This window comes from Schistocerca americana, chromosome 2 (assembly GCF_021461395.2).
Source record: "Schistocerca americana isolate TAMUIC-IGC-003095 chromosome 2, iqSchAmer2.1, whole genome shotgun sequence".
Lineage (NCBI taxonomy): Eukaryota > Metazoa > Arthropoda > Insecta > Orthoptera > Acrididae > Schistocerca > Schistocerca americana.
Window position 1 is genome coordinate 438955448 of NC_060120.1, and position 20269 is coordinate 438975716.

General features: G+C 41.6%; 1 protein-coding gene across 1 annotated transcript in view; it reads right to left on the minus strand.

The window, feature by feature from the left end:
* The window catches only part of LOC124594856 (ATP-binding cassette sub-family C member 4-like), a 289353-nt gene that overhangs the window by 192042 nt on the left and 77042 nt on the right, over positions 1–20269 (minus strand). Inside the window, exon 4 of the mRNA XM_047133319.1 lies at positions 5131–5265. Within this exon, the coding sequence (XP_046989275.1) occupies positions 5131–5265 (135 nt within the window). The remainder of the gene's footprint in view (positions 1–5130; positions 5266–20269) is intronic.

Consider the following 20269-nt stretch of genomic DNA (forward strand, 5'->3'; position numbering starts at 1 on the left):
CCCACAAAATGGCCACAGGTAATGGCGGCCCGGATGGTCACCCATCCAATTGTCGGCCACGTTCGACAGTCCGACAGCGCTTAACTTCAGTGATCTGACGGAAATCGGTGTAGCCACTGCGGCAAGGCCGTTGCCCTGGGTGCTGATAGGAAGCATTTATTCACGTCAGGTTGTAAACTGTAATTTTCCATTATTCCAGTCATTAGTTTCGTTGACAACAACTTGGTGCCACATTCGAACCTTGATTTCCAGTCTTAAATAGCCTTCTCCAAAATATTTTTAAGCCTACTGGACTGTCAATATATTTCCTTAACAAATGACTATCGCATTTTCTTGAGAATCAACATGTTAGTGGCCACATGGGGTAGCTGTGCAGTCTGAGGCATCTTCTTATGGTCCGTGTGGCTCCTCCCTTGGGCATGGGCGTGTGTGTTATCCTTAGCGTAAGTTAGTTTAAGTTAGATTAAATAGTGTGTAACTGTTCTCAGCAGTTTGTTCCCATAAGATGTTACCACGCATTTCCATTTTCCGGCACGTGAGTTTGTCTGCATCAACCAGTGTCTGAGAACATATTACATCCGTCCCTTCTTTGTTCATTAGCAGAGTGGTTCCGTGATGGCGGGTAGCAGGTTTTGCCTTTTAATTACAGGGCGCCCCAAAGTCTGGGACCTGAGAGGCCAAGCATGACAGATGCGACTCGGCAGTCGGTGCTCAGCAACGTGCGTGAGAGATTTTCCATGAGTGTAGCAAAAAGGAGCGGAGCGCCATCCTCCATCAAAGTCAAAACTTCCAGCAGGTGTTTATCATTCAGACTAGACTGGAAATGGTGTGATTCAGTAACATATCGGCGTACCTCGTGCACCTGAAAAGCTGCACCCCACATTTCCTAGAAAAAAAAAGGGTCTGAGCACGACTGATGTCATAAATCCACACTGCACCGTGACTTTTTCGTCATTCAATGGTGTTTCCAGACAGTCAGAGGATTTCCAGTAGCCCAAATTCTGATGTTGTGGGTTTGACAGCTCTTCGAATTGCAAAATGGGCATCATCGGTCCACAACATGTTAGACAACCAATCGTCATCTTCCCACATTTTTTGAAGTGACCTCACCACTCATGCTCGCAAGACCGGTGGCCAACAGTTTGTAATCAGTTTGTAATCTTGTACAGATAACACTGGATAGTACGCCTTACTGCTCTCGGAACAATAGTGCATGAAACGCCTGTGCAGTGTTCGGCTTCCTGAGCGCTGATATTAGAGATGGGTAAAACTGTCATTTTCAGAGATTGGATCAGAACTGGTCAATCACTAGAATGAACTAGTTCTTTCTCATGACTCACCACTCAACATTCACTCACAGAAATATGTAAAAGGAAGGTAAATTGCTTTTTGATTCAGATCACTAAACCTGTATTTTTATCTGGCAGAAGATATTTAGGAAGCTCGAGGAAAATCAGCAATTTCAGCCAAGAGGGCGTAACAGGCAGATGAAGGGAGAAGAAGTAATATATTAAAATTTTTATGATTTTTTAAGTAACTGTGATTTTAATAAGTTTTGTAATGGAGCAAGATGTATGACACAGGCGAAATACCCTCAGACTTCAAGAAGAATATAATAATTCCAATCCCAAAGAAAGCAGGTGTTGACAGATGTGAAAATTACCGAACTGTCAGTTTAATAAGTCACAGCTGCAAAATACTAACGCGAATTCTTTACAGACGAATGGAAAAACTGGTAGAAGCGGACCTCGGGGAAGATGAGTTTGGATTCCGTAGAAATGTTGGAACACACGTGAGGCAATACTAACCTTACGACTTATCTTAGAAGAAAGATTAAGAAAAGGCAAACCTACGTTTCTAGCATTTGTAGACTTAGAGAAAGCTTTTGACAATGTTGACTGGAATTCTCTCTTTCAAATTCTGAAGGTGGCAGGGGTAAAATACAGGGAGCGAAAGGCTATTTACAATTTGTACAGAAACCAGATGGCAGTTATAAGACTCGAGGGGCATGAAAGGGAAGCAGTGGTTGGGAAAGGAGTGAGAGAGGGTTGTAGCCTCTCCCCGATGTTATTCAATCTGTATATTGAGCAGGCAGTAAAGGAAACAAAAATTCGGAGTAGGTATTAAAATTCATGGAGAAGAAGTAAAAACTTTGAGTGAAACATGGACGATAAATAGTTTAGACAAGAAGAGAATAGAAGCTTACGAAATGTGGTGCTACAGAAGATTGCTGAAGATCAGATGGGTAGATCACGTAACTAATGAGGAGGTATTGAATAGGATTGGGGAGAAGAGAAGTTTGTGGCACAACTTGAGTAGAAGAAGGGATCGGTTGGTAGGACATGTTTTGAGGCATCAAGGAATCACAAATTTAGCATTGGAGGGCAGCGCGGAGGGTAAAAATCGTAGAGGAGACCAAGAGATGAATACACTAAGCAGATTCAGAAGGATGTAGGTTGCAGTAGGTACTGGGAGATGAAGAAGCTTGCACAGGATAGAGTAGCATGAAGAGCTGCATCAAACCAGTCTCAGGACTGAAGACCATAACAACAACAACAATTAGATATAAAACTCTGGCCTGATGTAAGAGGACTCCTGAGGGCATTAATATGTTCAGGTTATGAATAAATAAAAAATTAAATATAACGTACAGGTTGTCCCGGGATGAATGGTCAATATTCAGGGATATGACGAACAATCATTTGAAGCAAAAACCTTCATGCGGACATATGCACCCTTCTGAAAGGTTTCTGAGATGGAACATATTTAAAGTACATTGTTACTTACTTTCTTACTATCAGTACATTGTCATTGTTTACAATGTACCATAGTAGCGTAGACAAATTCGAGACGAATAATTTGATATAGGACACGTGGTCTATCATATCGAGGAACTACCTCAAACTGGCTTACCTACACCTCAATGCATACGCGTTGCGCGAGAATTTCCATATTCTCTCGCTCTCTTTACACAGCCTAAAAGTCCATGAGAAAAAAATTAGTAGAACCTTTTTAAAGGAAATTTAATGTAGTTTGATATTATACTGCGTCAAGTTTACGCTAGAGGCGACGTATTTCGTATTATTCAAGAGAAACACTCAAAAGTAATTTTAAATATATTTCGTCTCTGAAACCATTTGGAATAGGGCATATGTCCAAATTTAGTTTTCTGCTTCAAATGATTGTTCCTTTCATATCTCTGAATATTGATCATGCCTCCTGAGACAATCTGTATACATGGGCTATCATGTATGTAATAATAACCATTGCATTTAGTATCCTATCCACCCAAAGCAATTTAAAGGTGCATGAAGGCTACCGACACACCAACAAAAGCAATATAAATGCGATAGGCATGGAAGAAGACATAATAGTGCATCTAACAAGAACACTCACACAACAAGATAACAGAAGAACAACAACACAAGAAGATGACGATTAGAGCAGATCAAATAAGCACACAAAGAATTAAGAACTAAACTCGAATGGAGACGTGCTCAGATGTAAGTGAGTTGCAAGCTGTTTTACTGTGCCAATTGCACACAGGACAGAGTGGCGCCTCAAGTCGCCATGTGGTCTGCTCCATCTGATTTCGTCCACGAGAGATAGTTGCCTGCAGTGAGCTACTTTGCAATCTGTTCCTTAAGAAAGGGGGGGGGGGGGGGCAGTAAGATAGTGAGCTACCTTGCTTCTGATCCCTGAGGTGGGGAACAGTGAGCTAGTGAGACAGTCCGACTGGCAAGAGTGGTGGGGAGCACTGGGCTATTGGGAGGGGAGTGATGCCTAGATGACTTTGCGGCATGTCCCAACCACACGGTTGCCGAAGGCTGCAGCTTTTATCATCGCTGGCAACACATTACGAGAGCGATACTAAGTCAAAGGATAAGAACTAACAGCTCGCTGAAAACCATGTAAACCTTTATTGAGCTTATGAAATTTGAGATATTCTTTCGAAACCAAGAACGGAAACATGCTGAAAGCGTTTTCTGCATGAATTTATCGTTCTGAAGACGTAGATTTTTGTTTGCTTCGGTAGCTGTGTGGCCAGTGCAGTGGGTTACGATATTAAGGTTCCCAGCTCCTATTCCCACCAAAGACAATTTTTTTTTTGCATTCACAGACTGGGTTTTGTGTTGTGCTTATTTTCATATCGTTGTCATTAGCATTACTATTGAAATGGCTGAATGGATACTACCCAACAGCCAATAAATTAAAAAAAAGTGAAGCTTTCTCTATTTTCTGTTTTTATGGATGCAAGATCATCAAGTACTAAAAAGGTTTGCAAATACACATGTGTACATGTTCTATAATAAATTTTTTGTAGCTTGGAAATGTTTTCTTAAGGCTGTGAGATGGGTGCCATTGCAGCAGCCTAGCACAGAATTTTCCTCCCGCTCATTACAGCCACTAGAAACGCATTTTCAAATCGGATGAGCTACCATTCATTTTTTTCTGAGTCATCCATTATCCACTCTTTAGAAAGATCTGGCTCATTGCATCAATTCAGGAGCAGAGTGCCCATCTCTAGCTGACTTCACTATGCGGAAATGATCCTGTTCATATCTGCATTTCTTCCTTAACGAGCAGCAGTAGCACTGCTGGTAGTCCACTATGGTGCCAGTCGTCGAAACGATCCGTGTCTTCGAACTCCATGAAAATCTTCTTCACAGCGACATTTGTCACAGCATCTTTAACCGTTCGAATATCCTCCTGTAAAGCTGCAGTGTAGATTCTCCTGTCTGAAAACGAAGCTTCAGTAACAATGCCTTTTCTGGTAAAATAAACATGCCGCGATTGCTGGCGTATCTAAGTACCTCTCCCACCACAGCTCATGTTATACAAGAGTCTCTTGCAGGGCCACTGGCGTATTGCTGTCCATCGCCATCTGTTGGCTCGTTTGTGCGTCCGTTTTTGGTTTCAGTAAAACCCCATGTCATTTCATGAATGTGTGTCAAGTTTTACCTCTCTACCTACATTATTCCGTGAATTAGTGCATTTTCATACGTTAACGGACTTTTGGGTCACCTAGTCATTTTCAAACTAATTTTTCGAGTATTTTCTTAACTTGTTGCAAGCTGTCAAAGTTCAATACATGCAAAAGATTTCAGTATATGAACAATATATACAAACCTAAGGATAACCACGTCGAAAAGTTCCAGAAGACCATAGAGGAAGTAGCGCAGCCAGAACAACCTGAGTACAGCCCGAGTGAAACTCGGTTTGATGCCCTTCTCTTTTGCTTGCATGCGTTCCTCGTCCCAAGACCTGAAACAATGTATATTGAAATAAATTGGAGAAATACAAATGATGCTAGCACAGTTTTACGATGTCACACTGCAGACGGATTGCTCCAGATATGCTTCTGCGAGACCTATTCGAAAAGTAAGGTCAGATCGACCGCAAAATAGAAACCACCGTGAAAATAAAAAATGTTTTATTTGCAACCGTTAGTACACGTTACAGCTGCTTCTCTACACAGTTGGCGCTCCGATTTAGATATCTGTTATAGAGTTGTACCAACTTACCAACACCTTTGTCATAGAACGAGGCCGCCTGCGCTTCCTGCCAATTATCTACTCTGGTCTACAGCTTGTTGTCCGTGCCATAATGTTGTCTTTATGCTGTCCCCAATGAAATACTAAGAAAAGACTTAAAAACATTATTTATAAAGAAGAGACATTAAAAAATTGAGTAATAAGTGGACACTATAGTTCAATTCTTTTATCTTGGCGGCTCGCGCATGCCCGCCCAGACGCGGGAGATTGCTGCGTTGCCAGTTGCACACGACGCACGCGCCAATAGAAGCGGCGCCATAGTATAGCATAGTTCGCAAGCTTACGTGTAGGGGGGAGCGCGCAGTTCATGAAGTAAAGCCACCACGGCCGCATTAACCCTTTCGCTGCTACAAAGACGTGCTCCCTGCATTCCGCGCTGTGCGCGATTTTGTCACTGCACTGCTCGCCTGTGCAGACACATTGTGTTCCGACTGCTTTGACATTCTTATGAATCAGTTCCACAAAAACTATTTGGCCCAAAAATTAGATTTTTATACATCTTCTTTACTGATATCTTCCCCCCCATAAATGACTTAATTTTGTTTCGACGTTCAACGCAGTTATTATGCAGCACTAAATATAGTAAACCATTGCACGAAATTTTGAAGAGTTTGCAGAGGTAAAAGTCCATAGAGTATACTTTGCATATGGTCGATTTTAGTTGCCACAATGTTGAGAATGAAATGTGGACAAGATACCTAAATTTCATATAAAATTTACTGTATAACAATAGCTCATTAAGTACCACATAGGTGTCGTATGTAATATTGAGAAATATTCCGTCTTTTGCGACTGTAACAAAAGTTTTATTTACACTGAGCACGTTTGCTTAGTGCTATTTGCTTATTTGCTAAAACACTGATCTGCCAACACAAACGTTGAATATTGTGTTACCGCAGCACAAAACTACGAAAGGTGACTTGGCAATGGAGGAGACAAAATACTGTCCACTGAAGATGCTTCAAAAGAGAGAAACGCGTCTGGTCTAAATAAGTCCCTTATTACAGTTGCAGAAGAGGAATATATTTCAGTACCGTTGGTAAAACTGCGACTGTGGAACAAAAACAAGAAAGAGAACATGAGTACCATTGTGTATGTGCCATACCTTTCCTTGATTGAAGTGCTTTAAAATAAAACCAAACGCGTCCAGTGTAAATAATACTTTTATAACAGTCGCGAAAGACGGAATATTTCTCAATATTACATACGACACCTTTGTCGTACTTAAATTAAATGAGATATTGTTATACAGTAACAGTTCAAATTTAGGTATCTTGTCCACATTTCATTCTCAACATTGTGGCAACTAAAATCGACCATACGGAAAGTATACGCTATGGACTTCTACCTCTGCAAACTCTTCAAAATTTAGTGCAATGGTTTACTACATTTAATGCTGCATAATAACTGTGTTGAACATCGAAACAAAATTAAGACATTTGGGGGGGGGGGGGGGGGAGGTATCAGTCAAGAAGATGTGTAAAAATCAAATTTTTGGGCGAAATAGTTTTTGTGAAATCGAATGATAAGTGTGTCAAAGCAGTGGGAACACCATGTGTCTGCACAGGCGAGCAGTGCAGTGATGACAAAATTGCGCACAGCGCGGAATGTGGGGAGCACCTGTCTGCAGCAGCGAAAGGGTTAATGAAGAGACAAAGCACTAGAAATTTCAAAAAATTGCATCCAAACGAATATAATTCGTGAAGTAAGGCACTTAGATATTGTTTTTAATTAATGAAAATATTAAGCACCACACAAGGTTTGAATTCATAACCTTTCCGTGTTGCAGCCCAACACCTTAACCGTTACACTAACGCACCTCGTCTGACTACATGACGCCATGAGGACTATAACACGTCACGCAAAATACTGTTGGTATGACTATGAATTACTCACGCTTCATCGAAGTACAATAGGAAATAAACAATTACCGCTGTTCTTTATTGCAAAAAAGCGGTTCGTGAGAGTGATACAAACACCTTTCCTTGCTATCGCCTGAATTAGGAGTCTTATTGCTTGTTTGGTTTAATTAATTAATAGAATATGAAGCAATTGGTATAAAGAATGCTTCTTCCAAACTTTCTATAAAAGAATGTCTGCTATCAAGACATTGCTTTTGTTCTATTACTTTATTTATGACTGAACGTTTCTAAAACTGAAGACACTCATCCATGCTCTGCACTGCAGTCGAGATGTGGCAACGTCGTTCTCTGTTCATTGGCTGACTGTGTTTTGTAACGTCAGATGCGCAGAACGAACCTAAACTCGGCCGCCAACATAAATGACGCGCACTTTAGCCGCTCAGGCGAACATACATTTTTCTCACGTATCCGTATTACAATAATTCCTCTGTGTAATTTTCGAGGGCACAGAAACAAAACAAAATGATCTAAAGAGACGACAAGATACGCATTTTCTTAATTTTTTTAGTCGCTTTCACTTCTTCTCTTGTCTTGGTTGCGTGTAGACGGACACCTTGCGAGTGCTGGCAAATGTAAGCATATTTGTACTAATTAAGCAGATAATATATTGATTTAATATTATTGTTCACTTTTAATTTGTAAGAAGTGATCCCGATTTCATGTCCGCCTCCCTTGAATTAACCTGCAATCGAGTAATTTACAGTGCAACAATCACAGCGGCCGATGCAGCCAACGACGCCATTAAGTGGCGATATTAACTTATAAAAACTCGCCCGCTATTAATATAAGATACGTTTTCCTCCACAACCGCCCGACGTTGCAGAAAATACGTAGCTTTAAGATTCTTATTTTCAGTACAACAGCCAAGAGCCAGAGCCACGACTCCGACTACAATACAATGGTTAACGGAGGTAAGAAAAAATACTCCCGCGCGTGTGTGGGCCGCAATTGTAATTAATAACTGAAGGTTCTTTGTTTCAAAGTGAACTGACTAGCCGAGGAAATTAATATATTGTAAATCAAAATTGAATGAAATATCATTTTGATTAAGGCCCACCACTTAAGTCGGCAACGATCACCACTACCAGTCAATTTCTGTAGTAAATAATAAATTTAATGACGACGGCCGACGGACGCGAGATTGGCGGCGCAACTTTGGGGCCAGATCAAAGAAAATGCGAGATTTATTAATATGATACTTACTATTGCAATGAATGTAATCGTGTATGTGCCTAATTGTTGTAGAATATTAATGCCTATATGAATTCTTTTACACATACACAACAACAAAACCACATCCTGAGGAGATCTGGAGAAGAAAAAAGTGTAGAAAAGAAAAAGGATTACGTGAAAGAGAAATAACAGAGATAAGGCCTATTGTGCAAACATCCTGTGTAGTTCTGTGCGGAATATCGACCCGATATGCACATGAGATACCTCGGTGAAAAAATAGTAAGTATAGTGCAAATTAAGTTCTGTGTAATTGTGAATTCATGTGTTTATTTTTGGGTGGGTGTATCAGTGTTAAGGATTTGTCAGGGGCCTAAAGTGAATCTATTATGGGTAAGACAGGACAATCTAAAGCATCCGTACCAGACGAACAAAATTCTATTAACATGGAAAGTGAGGATCACTTGCAAAACGTAAACGAATCCCAAACCACCGCCTCAGATAACATAATTTCCGGAGCTGGGGGCGAGGATCTGTGGACGGTGAATGACGCTCCACAGTAGAATGGGAATAGAATAACAACAACTCCACTACCTGGGCAGGAGGACCGCTCACCGATTGCAGACCCATTAGCAGAATTTCTGCGCAGGTTATAAGAAAGAGATAGGCAGAAAGATCAGAAATTTGCTCAGATGTCTATGAGCAAGAGCAACAAAGAAAACAGAAAAAAAGGAGAAATTAAAGTATGTCAGAACAGAGGGAAAAAGAAAGAGACAGAGAAAGGGACGAAAAACTGTCTCAGATGCTACATGACCAGGAGAAAAAATTAACCCAAATGCTTCATGAGCGTGAGCAGAAAGATAGAGAGCGAGGCCAAAGACTAGAAACGAAACTAAACAGTGTCCAAAGTGAACATGCCGAAACGCGAGATGCTTGAAAAAAAATACCTGATTTTGTGCAAAGCCTAGCCGACGAGATGCAAAAACTACAGATAATGCACGGATCTTCATAGCTAACGGTTCATGTGAGCAGAGACGAAATTCAAGAAGAGTCAGTAACGGACCGTCTTGTGGGTGATCAAACACTTCCCATCAAAAACGCTGCAGGAGCATCTTTATCGCCCCTTCAGAGTGCGGCGGAGAATTGTCATGCAGAAGGAAACATATGACAGCTATGTTATGTGGACTGCATGACATCAGGCGAAATTTCATACCAGGCCCTCGTACTTGGCGGGAGACACTGTTGTTCTAGGCATCTTTACGTGGTCACTGTGCGCTCAGAACTGAAAAGAGCGAAGTGACGCGATCGACGGGCAAACTAAAGACACAGCCCAATACATCTGTGCAAAGCTTCATCGAATTTTCCCTGTGGTTTCCATTTCGCACCCCTTACTTTCCGTATAGCTCTCATACATTATTATCGTACTCCAAAAGCCATCTAATGGCTATGAGGGAAGGTTGTATGCGTGACACCAAATTTTCCCCTTATATGTTGCATTCTCGAATTTTACAGCTGTCTGTAAGCCTCCGTATGAACTCGAAGTTCTCGCTGTGGTCATTTCGTGAAATGCATTTGGGAGAAAGTGGTAAAAATGAAAATAAGCGTTTGGCGTCATTGTCCGGAAGGCCCCTGACGGGGCAGATCCGGCCGTCTTGATGCAGGTCTTATGACATTCGACGCCACACTGGACGACTTGCGCGCCGGATCGGGATGAAATGACGATGAAGTCAACACAACACCCAGTCCCTCAGCGGAGAAAACCCCGACCCTGCCGGGAATCGAACCCGGACCCCTCAGGACGGCAGTCCGTCACGCTGACCATTTAGCTATTGGGGCGAACTGGATAAAGTGGTATATTTGGCTCACTCTCCTTGAAAGGTATGCTCTTGGAATTTGAACAGTAAAGCTCTCCATGGCACACAACGCCTCTCCTGCAGCGCGTGTCCTGGAGCTGACAGAGCGCCTTCGTGACTCCCGCGTGCCTGTTAAATGGGCCCCTGACCAAACAGCCGCTCTTCTTCCCATATTCTGTATTATTCTGTTAATCCTAACGGCTAATGGTCCCAAACTGGCGATCAGTTCTCAAGAAGCGCTGAATGAAGGTTTTATAAGCTACTAATTTCTTGCTGGAGTAATAATTCATTTAGATTCTTCCAATGGATCTCTTTATGTCATCTACCATTCCAACTAGTTTTATGTGGTTTTTCTGCTTTGTGTCTCTCCGCACGCATACTCCCAGACATTTTGGAGGTGTGAGTGTGTTAATGATCGAACAATAAGATTCATCCCGCCTATATATGTATAATATGTTGCCTTACAACGCTACCATCTGGACGTAGCGTTTATATTCCGTTACTTAGAGAGTAGATCTGTTACTTAGGGAACTCACCGGCACGACGCCCCCCCCTCCCTCCCTCCCCTCCCCCCCCCCCCACCCCTCAGATGGAGGGACAATCTGTCGCCGATATACCTCGCTGTCCGTCTGCGAACGACCATACACTGCCATCCTGCTGTTTATTCTGCGACTCCTTGCGGATACCTCAGTAAACAGTATATAGATTTGTAGGTTCGTAGGTCGAATAACTTCGGGAGACACACGTGGATTTTAATTTAAACACTCGTTTAATACCAGCTACGCAAACAATAATGTATACACTCTATTTAATATCGGTTACGCGAATAGATCAGGTCACACTTGGTGGAACATGAAGTCGAATAAAAATGCCTTCAGAGCATATCGCACCCCTTCAAGAACAGTAATAAAACCCAAAATTGTTGGCAGTAAATTCCATTATATTTTTCGCACTTCACAAGTATTTTCCAGTGATATAAACTAAAGATGCCGTTTTCCGACTTATGTCACCTTTCTTGCTGGGGCACTATGTATGAAACAAAAACAATCAACTCCTACAGTGTAGGCTTTCGCTGGCAGTACTTACATTCATGACGATTTTTGTTTTATGGGCGTTGGGCTGTGGTCCAAGAGATGTTTTGTGTCTAACCTCCCGTCTCATAATGCTGGAGACGTTGTCAGAGATTGTAAAGATGCAATTAGTAGGTTCGAAATTAACTAGGTTCAGCAAGCTGGTATGGTTTGAAGAAAGCACAGGTCACACACATCTACAAGAAGTGCAACAGGAGTCGTCCACAAAAGTACCGTTCAATATCCTTGACACCCACTTCTTGCAAAATCTTAGAACATATTCCGAGCTCAAATACAATGAAGTGTCTCGAACATAATTATCTTCTCCACGCGAATTAGCAGGGATTAATCGATCATGTGAGAACGAATTCGCACTTTTGTCACATGTCGTCCTGAAAGCAAAGGATCAAGCCAATCAGACAGATGCAGTGTTTATAGGCCTCCGAAGGGCTTTTGACTTACTACCACCAGAAAAAACTTCAGGTGTTCAACAGGAAAGGGTGATGGGACACTTGCTTTCCACGTTATATATCAATGACTTAGCAGACAATGTTAATAGCAACCTCAGACTTTTCGTAGATGATGCATTTATCTGTTATGAAGTACTGTCTGAAGAATGCTGCACAAATATTCAATCATATCTTGACAGATATCAAACTGATGAAAATATTGACAACTCACTCTAAATGTTCAGAAGTTAGAACATCGTGTTTCACAAAACGTAGAATCGTATTATTATAATATCCAGGGAAGCTAAGACGAAATGGCTTCATGAAAAATGTGAAGAAATCGAAAAGGAAATGTTAGTCGGAATTACTAACATAGCATATAAGAAAATCAAAACAACATTCCGTCAACTTAAAAGCGAAGGCGTTAACATAGAGAGTGCAACGGGAATTCCACTGTTAACTGCAGAGGAAAGAGTGGATAGGTGGAAAGAGTACACTGAAGGCCTCCATGTGGAGGAAGATTTGTCTGATGTGATAGAAGAAGAAACGGGAGGCGACTTAGGGATCAAGTATTACAATCAGAGTTTAAGACAGCTTTGGAGGACATAATATCAAATAAGGAAGAAGGGATACATAACATTCCATTAGAATTTTTGAAACCATTGGGGGTATTAGCAACTAATTGACTATTTACGTTGGTGTGTAGAATGTACGAATCTGGCAATATACCGACTGACTTTCGGAAAAATATTATCCACACAATTCCGAAGAGCGCAAGAGCTGACAAGTGCGAGAGCTATCGCACAAGCAGCTTATCAGCTCATGCATCCAAGTTGCTTACAAGAATAACATAGAGTAGAATGGAAAAGAAAATTGAGTATGGGTTTGGTGACAATCAGTTTGGCTTTAGGAAAGATAAAGGCATCAGAGAGGCAATTCTGACGTTGTGGTTGATAATGAAAGCAAGACTAAGGAAAAATCAAGACACGTTAGTAGGATTTGTCGACCTGGAAAAAGCGTTCGACAATGTAAAACGGTGAAATATTTTCGAAATTCGGAGAAAAATAGGGGTAAGCTCGAGGGAGAGACGGGTAATATACCACATGTACAAGAGCCAAGGAGGAATAATAGCAGTGGAAGACCAAGAACGAAGTGCTCGGATTAAAAAGAGTGTAAGACAGGAATGTATAGTCTTTCGCCCCTTCTGTTCAATCCGTACATCGAAGAAGCAACGATGGAAATAAAAGAAAGGTTCATTAGTGGAATTAAATTTCAAGATAAAAGGATATCAATGATACGATCCGCTGATGACGTTGCTATCCTGAGTGAGAGAAAAGAAGAATTACATGATCTCCCGAGTGGAATGAACAGTCTAGTGAGTACAGATTATAGATAGAGAGTAAATAGAAGAAAGACGAAGGTCATGAAAAGTAGAAGAAATGAGAACAGCGAGAAACTTAACATCAGGATTGATGGTCACGAAGTAGATGAAGTTAAGGAATTCTACTACCTAGGCAGTAAGGCGGAGCAAGGAGGACATCAGAATCAGACAGGAACTGGCGAAAAGGTCATTCCTGGCCAAAAGGAGCCTATTAGTATCATAGGCCTTCATTTGAGGCAGAAATTTATGAGAATGAACGTCTGTAGTACACCATTGAATGTTAGTGAAACATGGGCTGTGGGAAAACCGGAACAGAAGAGAATCGAAGCATTTGAAATGTGGTACTATAAGCGAATGCTGAAAATTATGTGGACTGATAAGGTAAGGAATGACGAGGTATAGCACAGAATCGGAGAGGAAAGGAATATATGAAAAACACCGATAAGGAGAAGGGACAGGATGATAGGACATCTGGTATGACGTCAGGGAATACTTTCTATTGTACTAGAGGGAGCTGTAGAGGACAAAAACTATAGAGGAAGAGAGAGATTCGAATACATCCAGCAAATAATTGAGGAAGTAGGTTGCAAGTGCTACTCTGAGATGAAGAGGTTGGCGCAGGAGAGGAATTCGTGGCGGGCCAAATCAAACCAGTACGAAGACTGAAGAGACACAAAAAAAAAAAAATCCATGAGTCACAGTCGAAGTCAGTCAGTTCATACAAATATGTGAGTGTAAAATTAGCCGGAGTGTGAAATGAAAGGATCACATAGTGTCAGTCGTAGATAGAACAGACAGACTGCAGTTCATTGGTAGGATAATGGGTAATGGAGTCAATCTACTAAGATGATTACGTTAAAAGCACTAGTGCGACGCATCCTAGAATACTGTTCAAGTGTGTGGGACCCGTACGAAATGGAACTAACAGTGGCTATTGGACGGATACAAAGAAAGGAACACGAATAGTCTCAGATTTGTTTGATCCAAGAGAGTGTGTCACGAAGGTGCTGAAAGAATTGAATTGGCAGTCGCGTGAAAATAGACATAAACTGTCGCGTGAAACCCTACTTACAGCGTTTCTAAAAGTTAAATTATGTGATGAATCTAGAAATCTAAGAATATACTACAACCCCATGTGTATCGTTCACATAGGGACATAGGGATCGCGAAGAGAAGATTGGACTAATTGTAGGATGCTCTGGGAGGCGGGGGCGCGGAGGGGGCGGGGGGGGTGGGGGGTGGGAAGGGGTTAAGTAATTTTTCTTCCCACCCACCATGCGGGAATGGAACTGGAAAAAGCCCTAATAACTGGTAAATGGACGTACCCTTTTCCATGCTCTTCATACTAAATGGTTCAAATGGCTCTGAGCACTATGGGACTTAACATCTGAGGTCATCAGTCCCCTAGAACTTAGGTCTACTTAAACCTAACTAACCTAAGGACATCACACACATCCATGCCCGAGGCAGGATTCGAACCTGCGACCGCAGCGGTCACGTGGTTCCAGACTGTAGCGCCTAGAACCGCTCGGCCACTCCGGCAGGTTCTTCATAGTAGTTTGCAGAGTACTGACGTAGACGTTTATGCATATCCATGAAACTGTCAGGTCGCAACTGCTTCCAAAAGCCACGGAGTCGCACCGTCGATTGTTACGGAGGTTGAGAACAGTTTTGGGTGGAAAAATGGGGGAAGATGTGAGGTAGGCGGGAGGACGAGAAATTTTAAAAATGTTGTATAACAGTAAAAAGGAGGTTCAATCGAAAGAAGCCATGAAAATTGCGTCCAGTGGAACTTGCGCCCAACCAGAAATCTGTGCAATCTCCGCCCAATACCTACTCCTTTTGTGCCACGGCTTACCTGCGCCCAGACCGTCGTAATTGCTCTCTAAATTACCTGCTCCACAGACACAGCCGAACTTCGGACCGATTGACATCCTCTGTCGCAGTAGTCGTCTGTCTGAACAGACAGCCTTAGTACCGCTCCAGCTGTCGTAGAGTTGAGATTGTACGACTTGGTGCTTCCGACAAAATAGCTCCGATAGGGAAGTTTCAACAACCATTCGCGGAAGCCATGACATCTCTATAAAGGTTATTCTGGCATGGTGAAGAGAACGAAAGAAGATGGGACTGCGACGTGGCGCTGTTCAAGATAGAAAACAACCCGCTGCCGAGCAATGCTTAATACAAAGGATGCGAAGGTGCTTTTTCCACTCTAGCAGCAATATGGAGCTTCGGAAGGACGCTCCTTAGGAAGTAAGGAAGAAACTGTACCAACCAAATGAAAGGGCACGAGAGGAAGAGGCTTCTATGTCCAAAATATATTCAGAGGAGGTGAGCTGCCTGCATAACCTAGGGTATGATTTTGTCACTGAAACGCCAGAGCAGCAAGCAACGAAGAAAATTTTATATTACAAACGGGAAAATTCGCAGGGCAATGAGAGAGACTAGCTGACAAGAGAAGAAATTTATCTCAAAGCAGAGCTACTAACTATGAATGATGGCAGCAGTTTTCTGTTAAGCGAGGACGAATTAGGAGAAACGATAATGCATTTTAGCGGACGAGCAGGGAGAGAACCTCTAAGAAGTAAACAATTTTTTTTAATGGATGGTATACATTCAAGTGCTTTAGCAAACAGTTATCGCAAATACACACCATTCTCGCCGACTTTAAGATTACAGATAATGAGACAAGCATATATCCAGTTGCCTTTGCATTATTACCAAACAAAAGAAAAGAGGCACATATCCGTCTTTCCCAAAATTTGGTGGAAAATATTCCAGAATGGAAACCTGCAAACATAGTCGTAGATCTCGAGTTAGCAGCGATTGAAGCTGTACTACCGACAGCCGAAGAGCATGGAGGTTATTTCCACACGAAGAAGTCTCTCTGGAGAAAAGTGCAAGATGTAGAATTTACTGATGAACACAAAGAAAATGAAGAAGCGAGCCAATAAATTCGCATGTGTGCTGCGCTGGCATTTCTGCGGCCTAAAGATGTATATGACGGCCGGCTCGAGATACATTCACATGCTCCGGATATCCCCAGGCTTTCTGATTTTTTGACTACTGTGTAGATAGATGGTTTGAAAAAAAAAATTGTGTGAATTCCTAAGGCACCAAACTCCTGAGGGAATCGGTCCCTAGACTTACACACTACTTAAACTAACTTACGCTGCTAAGGACATCACACACTCATGCCCGAGGGAGGACTCAAACCCCCGGCAGGAGGGGCCGCGCGATCCATGACATGTCGCCTCAAACCGCGCGGTCACTCCGCGTGGTGGTTTGGAAAAGAAAGAAAATCCTATCAACCTTTGGAGTTGCTACAAACTGCGCCATCGAAACGACCAATGCTGTAGAAGGATGGCTCCACAAAAGTAACGACATGCTTGCTGAACCAAATCCTAACATCAAAGACGTAATTAGGTTAATTAGATGTATGAAAAGAGAAGCAGAAAAGAGGATGGTGAGATAAAGGTTTGCTTCAAATCTATCTCCTACCTACAAAAGCTGACTAAATTTATCAAAAGATGAGGATAGATAAAGAACGGTAAAAATGTAAATAGCAACTTACAAATAGTAAAAACAAAAACACATTATTAAGGAAGCAGAACAAGAAACTGAAATCCCTTAGTGACAAGTGACTAGCACGTAGCTTAGAACAACTTCCTTCTTTTTCGGCTGCAAATTTTGAAATTGGTACCTTTAGTTACCTGATTTTTATTGATTATCTGATTAATTATTATGCTTGACTCATAGTGAACCTAAGATTACACTTAATTAATTCGATTTTTGAAAAATAAAAAAAAGAATTCTCTTACATAACGCCATCGAAACACACGAAGTTTAGAAAAATCTTAGCTCCAAAATAAAGTGGGAACAGTTTCGAAAAAATCTTAGTTGTGAAATTTGTGCAGGGATACTGTCTTCAGGAATCTCACAATAATTGTCAACAGATTTTTGAATAATCGTGAGAAGTTTTAATCAAATGACGAGGATCTGAAACAGCAAACGTTCCACGGTTTTGCAACCTGAATCGATTTCTTTTAGGAAGCGTGGATCACTCTTAACACTGATTTTCTCAGAGCGCAGCGTTCTGCGAGCTCTAAAATCTCCAGGTAGGTTCCTTCAGCTCTTCTATCTGCCAGGAAAGGGCATTAGTGGACTCTTCCTCGACCCTTCCTAGGCCCAATTTTACTGGGCCCACTGTTTTATGACGCAGAATGCTGTCATGCTGATACAAAGACTCATCGCTCCGAACTGGTCTTCTACTGTGCGCCGCACACAATGCTGCAAATTGTGCTCATCTCCTTCCACAGTTAGCATTTTTTAAGTGCAATAAAGAAATCACTCTCTAACTACGAAAACCACCCTCATACCGAACACCACCGTGGTACTTTTGCCAACACACATGATGGCAGGTAACGTTCTCCAAGCAGTCACCAAACGGACCTTTCGACTGTCACAGGATATAGCGTGATTCATCACCCCGAATCACTCGTTTTCAGACATCCGCTATCCAGCTGCTTCGCGCTCTGCGCCACCTCAGGCGTCGCTTAGAGTTGACTACAGAAATGTATGGCCAATGAGAAGCTGCTCGACCATTGTATCCCATTTATTTTATCTCCATGCTCACCATGATTGTGCCATCTGGACCACTGGTAGCTCTTTAGAACTCAAGAGTGATTTCTTCCGCTGCTTACAGCCACCCTCCACAATTCTCGACGGTTCCTGTCCGTCAGTACATGACATTTGGGTGGTCTTGGTTTCCCTATGGTTGTCCCTTCGCCTTCCCATTTCACATTCACATCACTATCAGTCGACATGGAAAGCTTTAGATGGTTTGAAAAGTTCCTGATAGATTTGTTTCTCACGATAAGTCCATGTTCGATGTCACTGAGCTATCCTGACCGATCCGTTCTGCCCTTTCTCTTATTCTACTGACAGCACAATACTCCCCGCGTCCTCGTATATAATACTAGCGACTCCAACTTTTGTGACACATAGTGGTTAATCCCACATTATGTGCGGGTACTTTTGATCAGTTATAATCATTTATAATCAAAGGAGGCGTATTTACTACAAATAAAGAACAAAAGCATTTTCCTTGAAACTTTTACCGTTTCAAAATGTTACATAAAGTCAATGAACAGGTTACGTGCACTACAACGCATTTTGAGGCAAATTAGTGTGGGAAAGTGCAGTCTCCATCGCTTATCTGCGTGAAGGCAAATGTGTGACCTGTTATTATGCTGTTATAGCTACGACATCGGAGAGTGATTATAATGTAAACGTATTAATTGCAGAAACTGGAGTACAACTTCAAAGAGCCAAGGTCGCTATTGTACAGCGTTTATTTGATGATCGGTTTCAGCAAACTATGTTGCCATCACCTGATCTCTAAAGCAGGGATCAACATATTCAGACCCACTCGGATCAGATTTAAGGAGGTGTAATACAATTTTACGTAAACATAGACCATACCACGTAGTGTAACATACTTTCTACAGTGTATTTCACTGAATCTTGATAAAATGTATGTTGTACCGTGTCATGTAGCAGAACGATACTTCCTGAACATGAGAACAATAGTATATCAGCAAGTCAAGCATAAAATAACTATTACATAAAACAACGTAATGCAGAATGAAGACTGAGATTCTCAAGTAGACATAGACGTTACAACAATCCACCAGGTGGCACTGTAATGGTAGTTACAAACAAAATTACGTCACCTCATATAAAGTATAAAGCCAAACTTACGATCCAAGAATGTTACACTGCAAACGTACAATAAATAATTCAAATCAGGGAAAGTTACACTTATATGATGATAATAATTTTAAATTAATTTATAGTAAATTTAAAACCACCTTAAAAAACGAAACAGGAAGCACTGTACCTTCAATACATCGTTTAATACACAAGTAGTGATGCCAGTCATACTGCATGTTCGTATCATTAAAAAAATACAATAAAAATATACATGTCACAATACGCAGGAAGCATAAAGCCTCGACAACCGTAGACTGTTGCTCGGTACCTCGGTGTAGTTAAGCGAACATGAAGGAATTACAAAGGGAAAATCAAGTGTTCGACTCACAACAACCAGAAACACGTAATTACAAGTACAGCAATCATACAGTGTAATCACCTTTCTGGCTTCATACATGTCACAATATTTACGCTATCAGTATGTAGTTCGACGTTTAGGTACTAGCATGGTGCTCGAGATCTTGCTGTGAAAGACATAGGTAACAAGACCACAGGAATTAGTAACCTAATCCTGAAACTTGCTATGTAATACAACAAAAATACACTTGTTATGTAATGTATTCAATTATTCTACTCGTAGAAACCATGAACAAGTGGTTACAGTCATAACAGATATATAGATAGCGTCACGTAGCTTGCTGTACACAGTTCGCACTATGTTAAGCTATCACTGAAAAGGTTTTTTTAATTTTTTTTTATTTTTCATTTTTCCGACTAGTTTGATGCGGCTCACCACAACTTCCTCTCCTCAGCCAAGCTCTTCAGAGTAGCACGTCCTCAATTATTTGCTGGATATATTCAAATCTCTGCCTTCCTCTACAGTTTTTACCCTCTATAGCGTCGTCTGGTACGATGAAAGTTACTCCATAATGCCCTAACAGATGTCCTATCATCCTGTCCCATCTTCTTTTCAGTGTTTTCCAAATACACTCCTGGAAATGGAAAAAAGAACACATTGACACCGGTGTGTCAGACCCACCATACTTGCTCCGGACACTGCGAGAGGGCTGTACATGCAATGATCACACGCACGGCACAGCGGACACACCAGGAACCGCGGTGTTGGCCGTCGAATGGCGCTAGCTGCGCAGCAT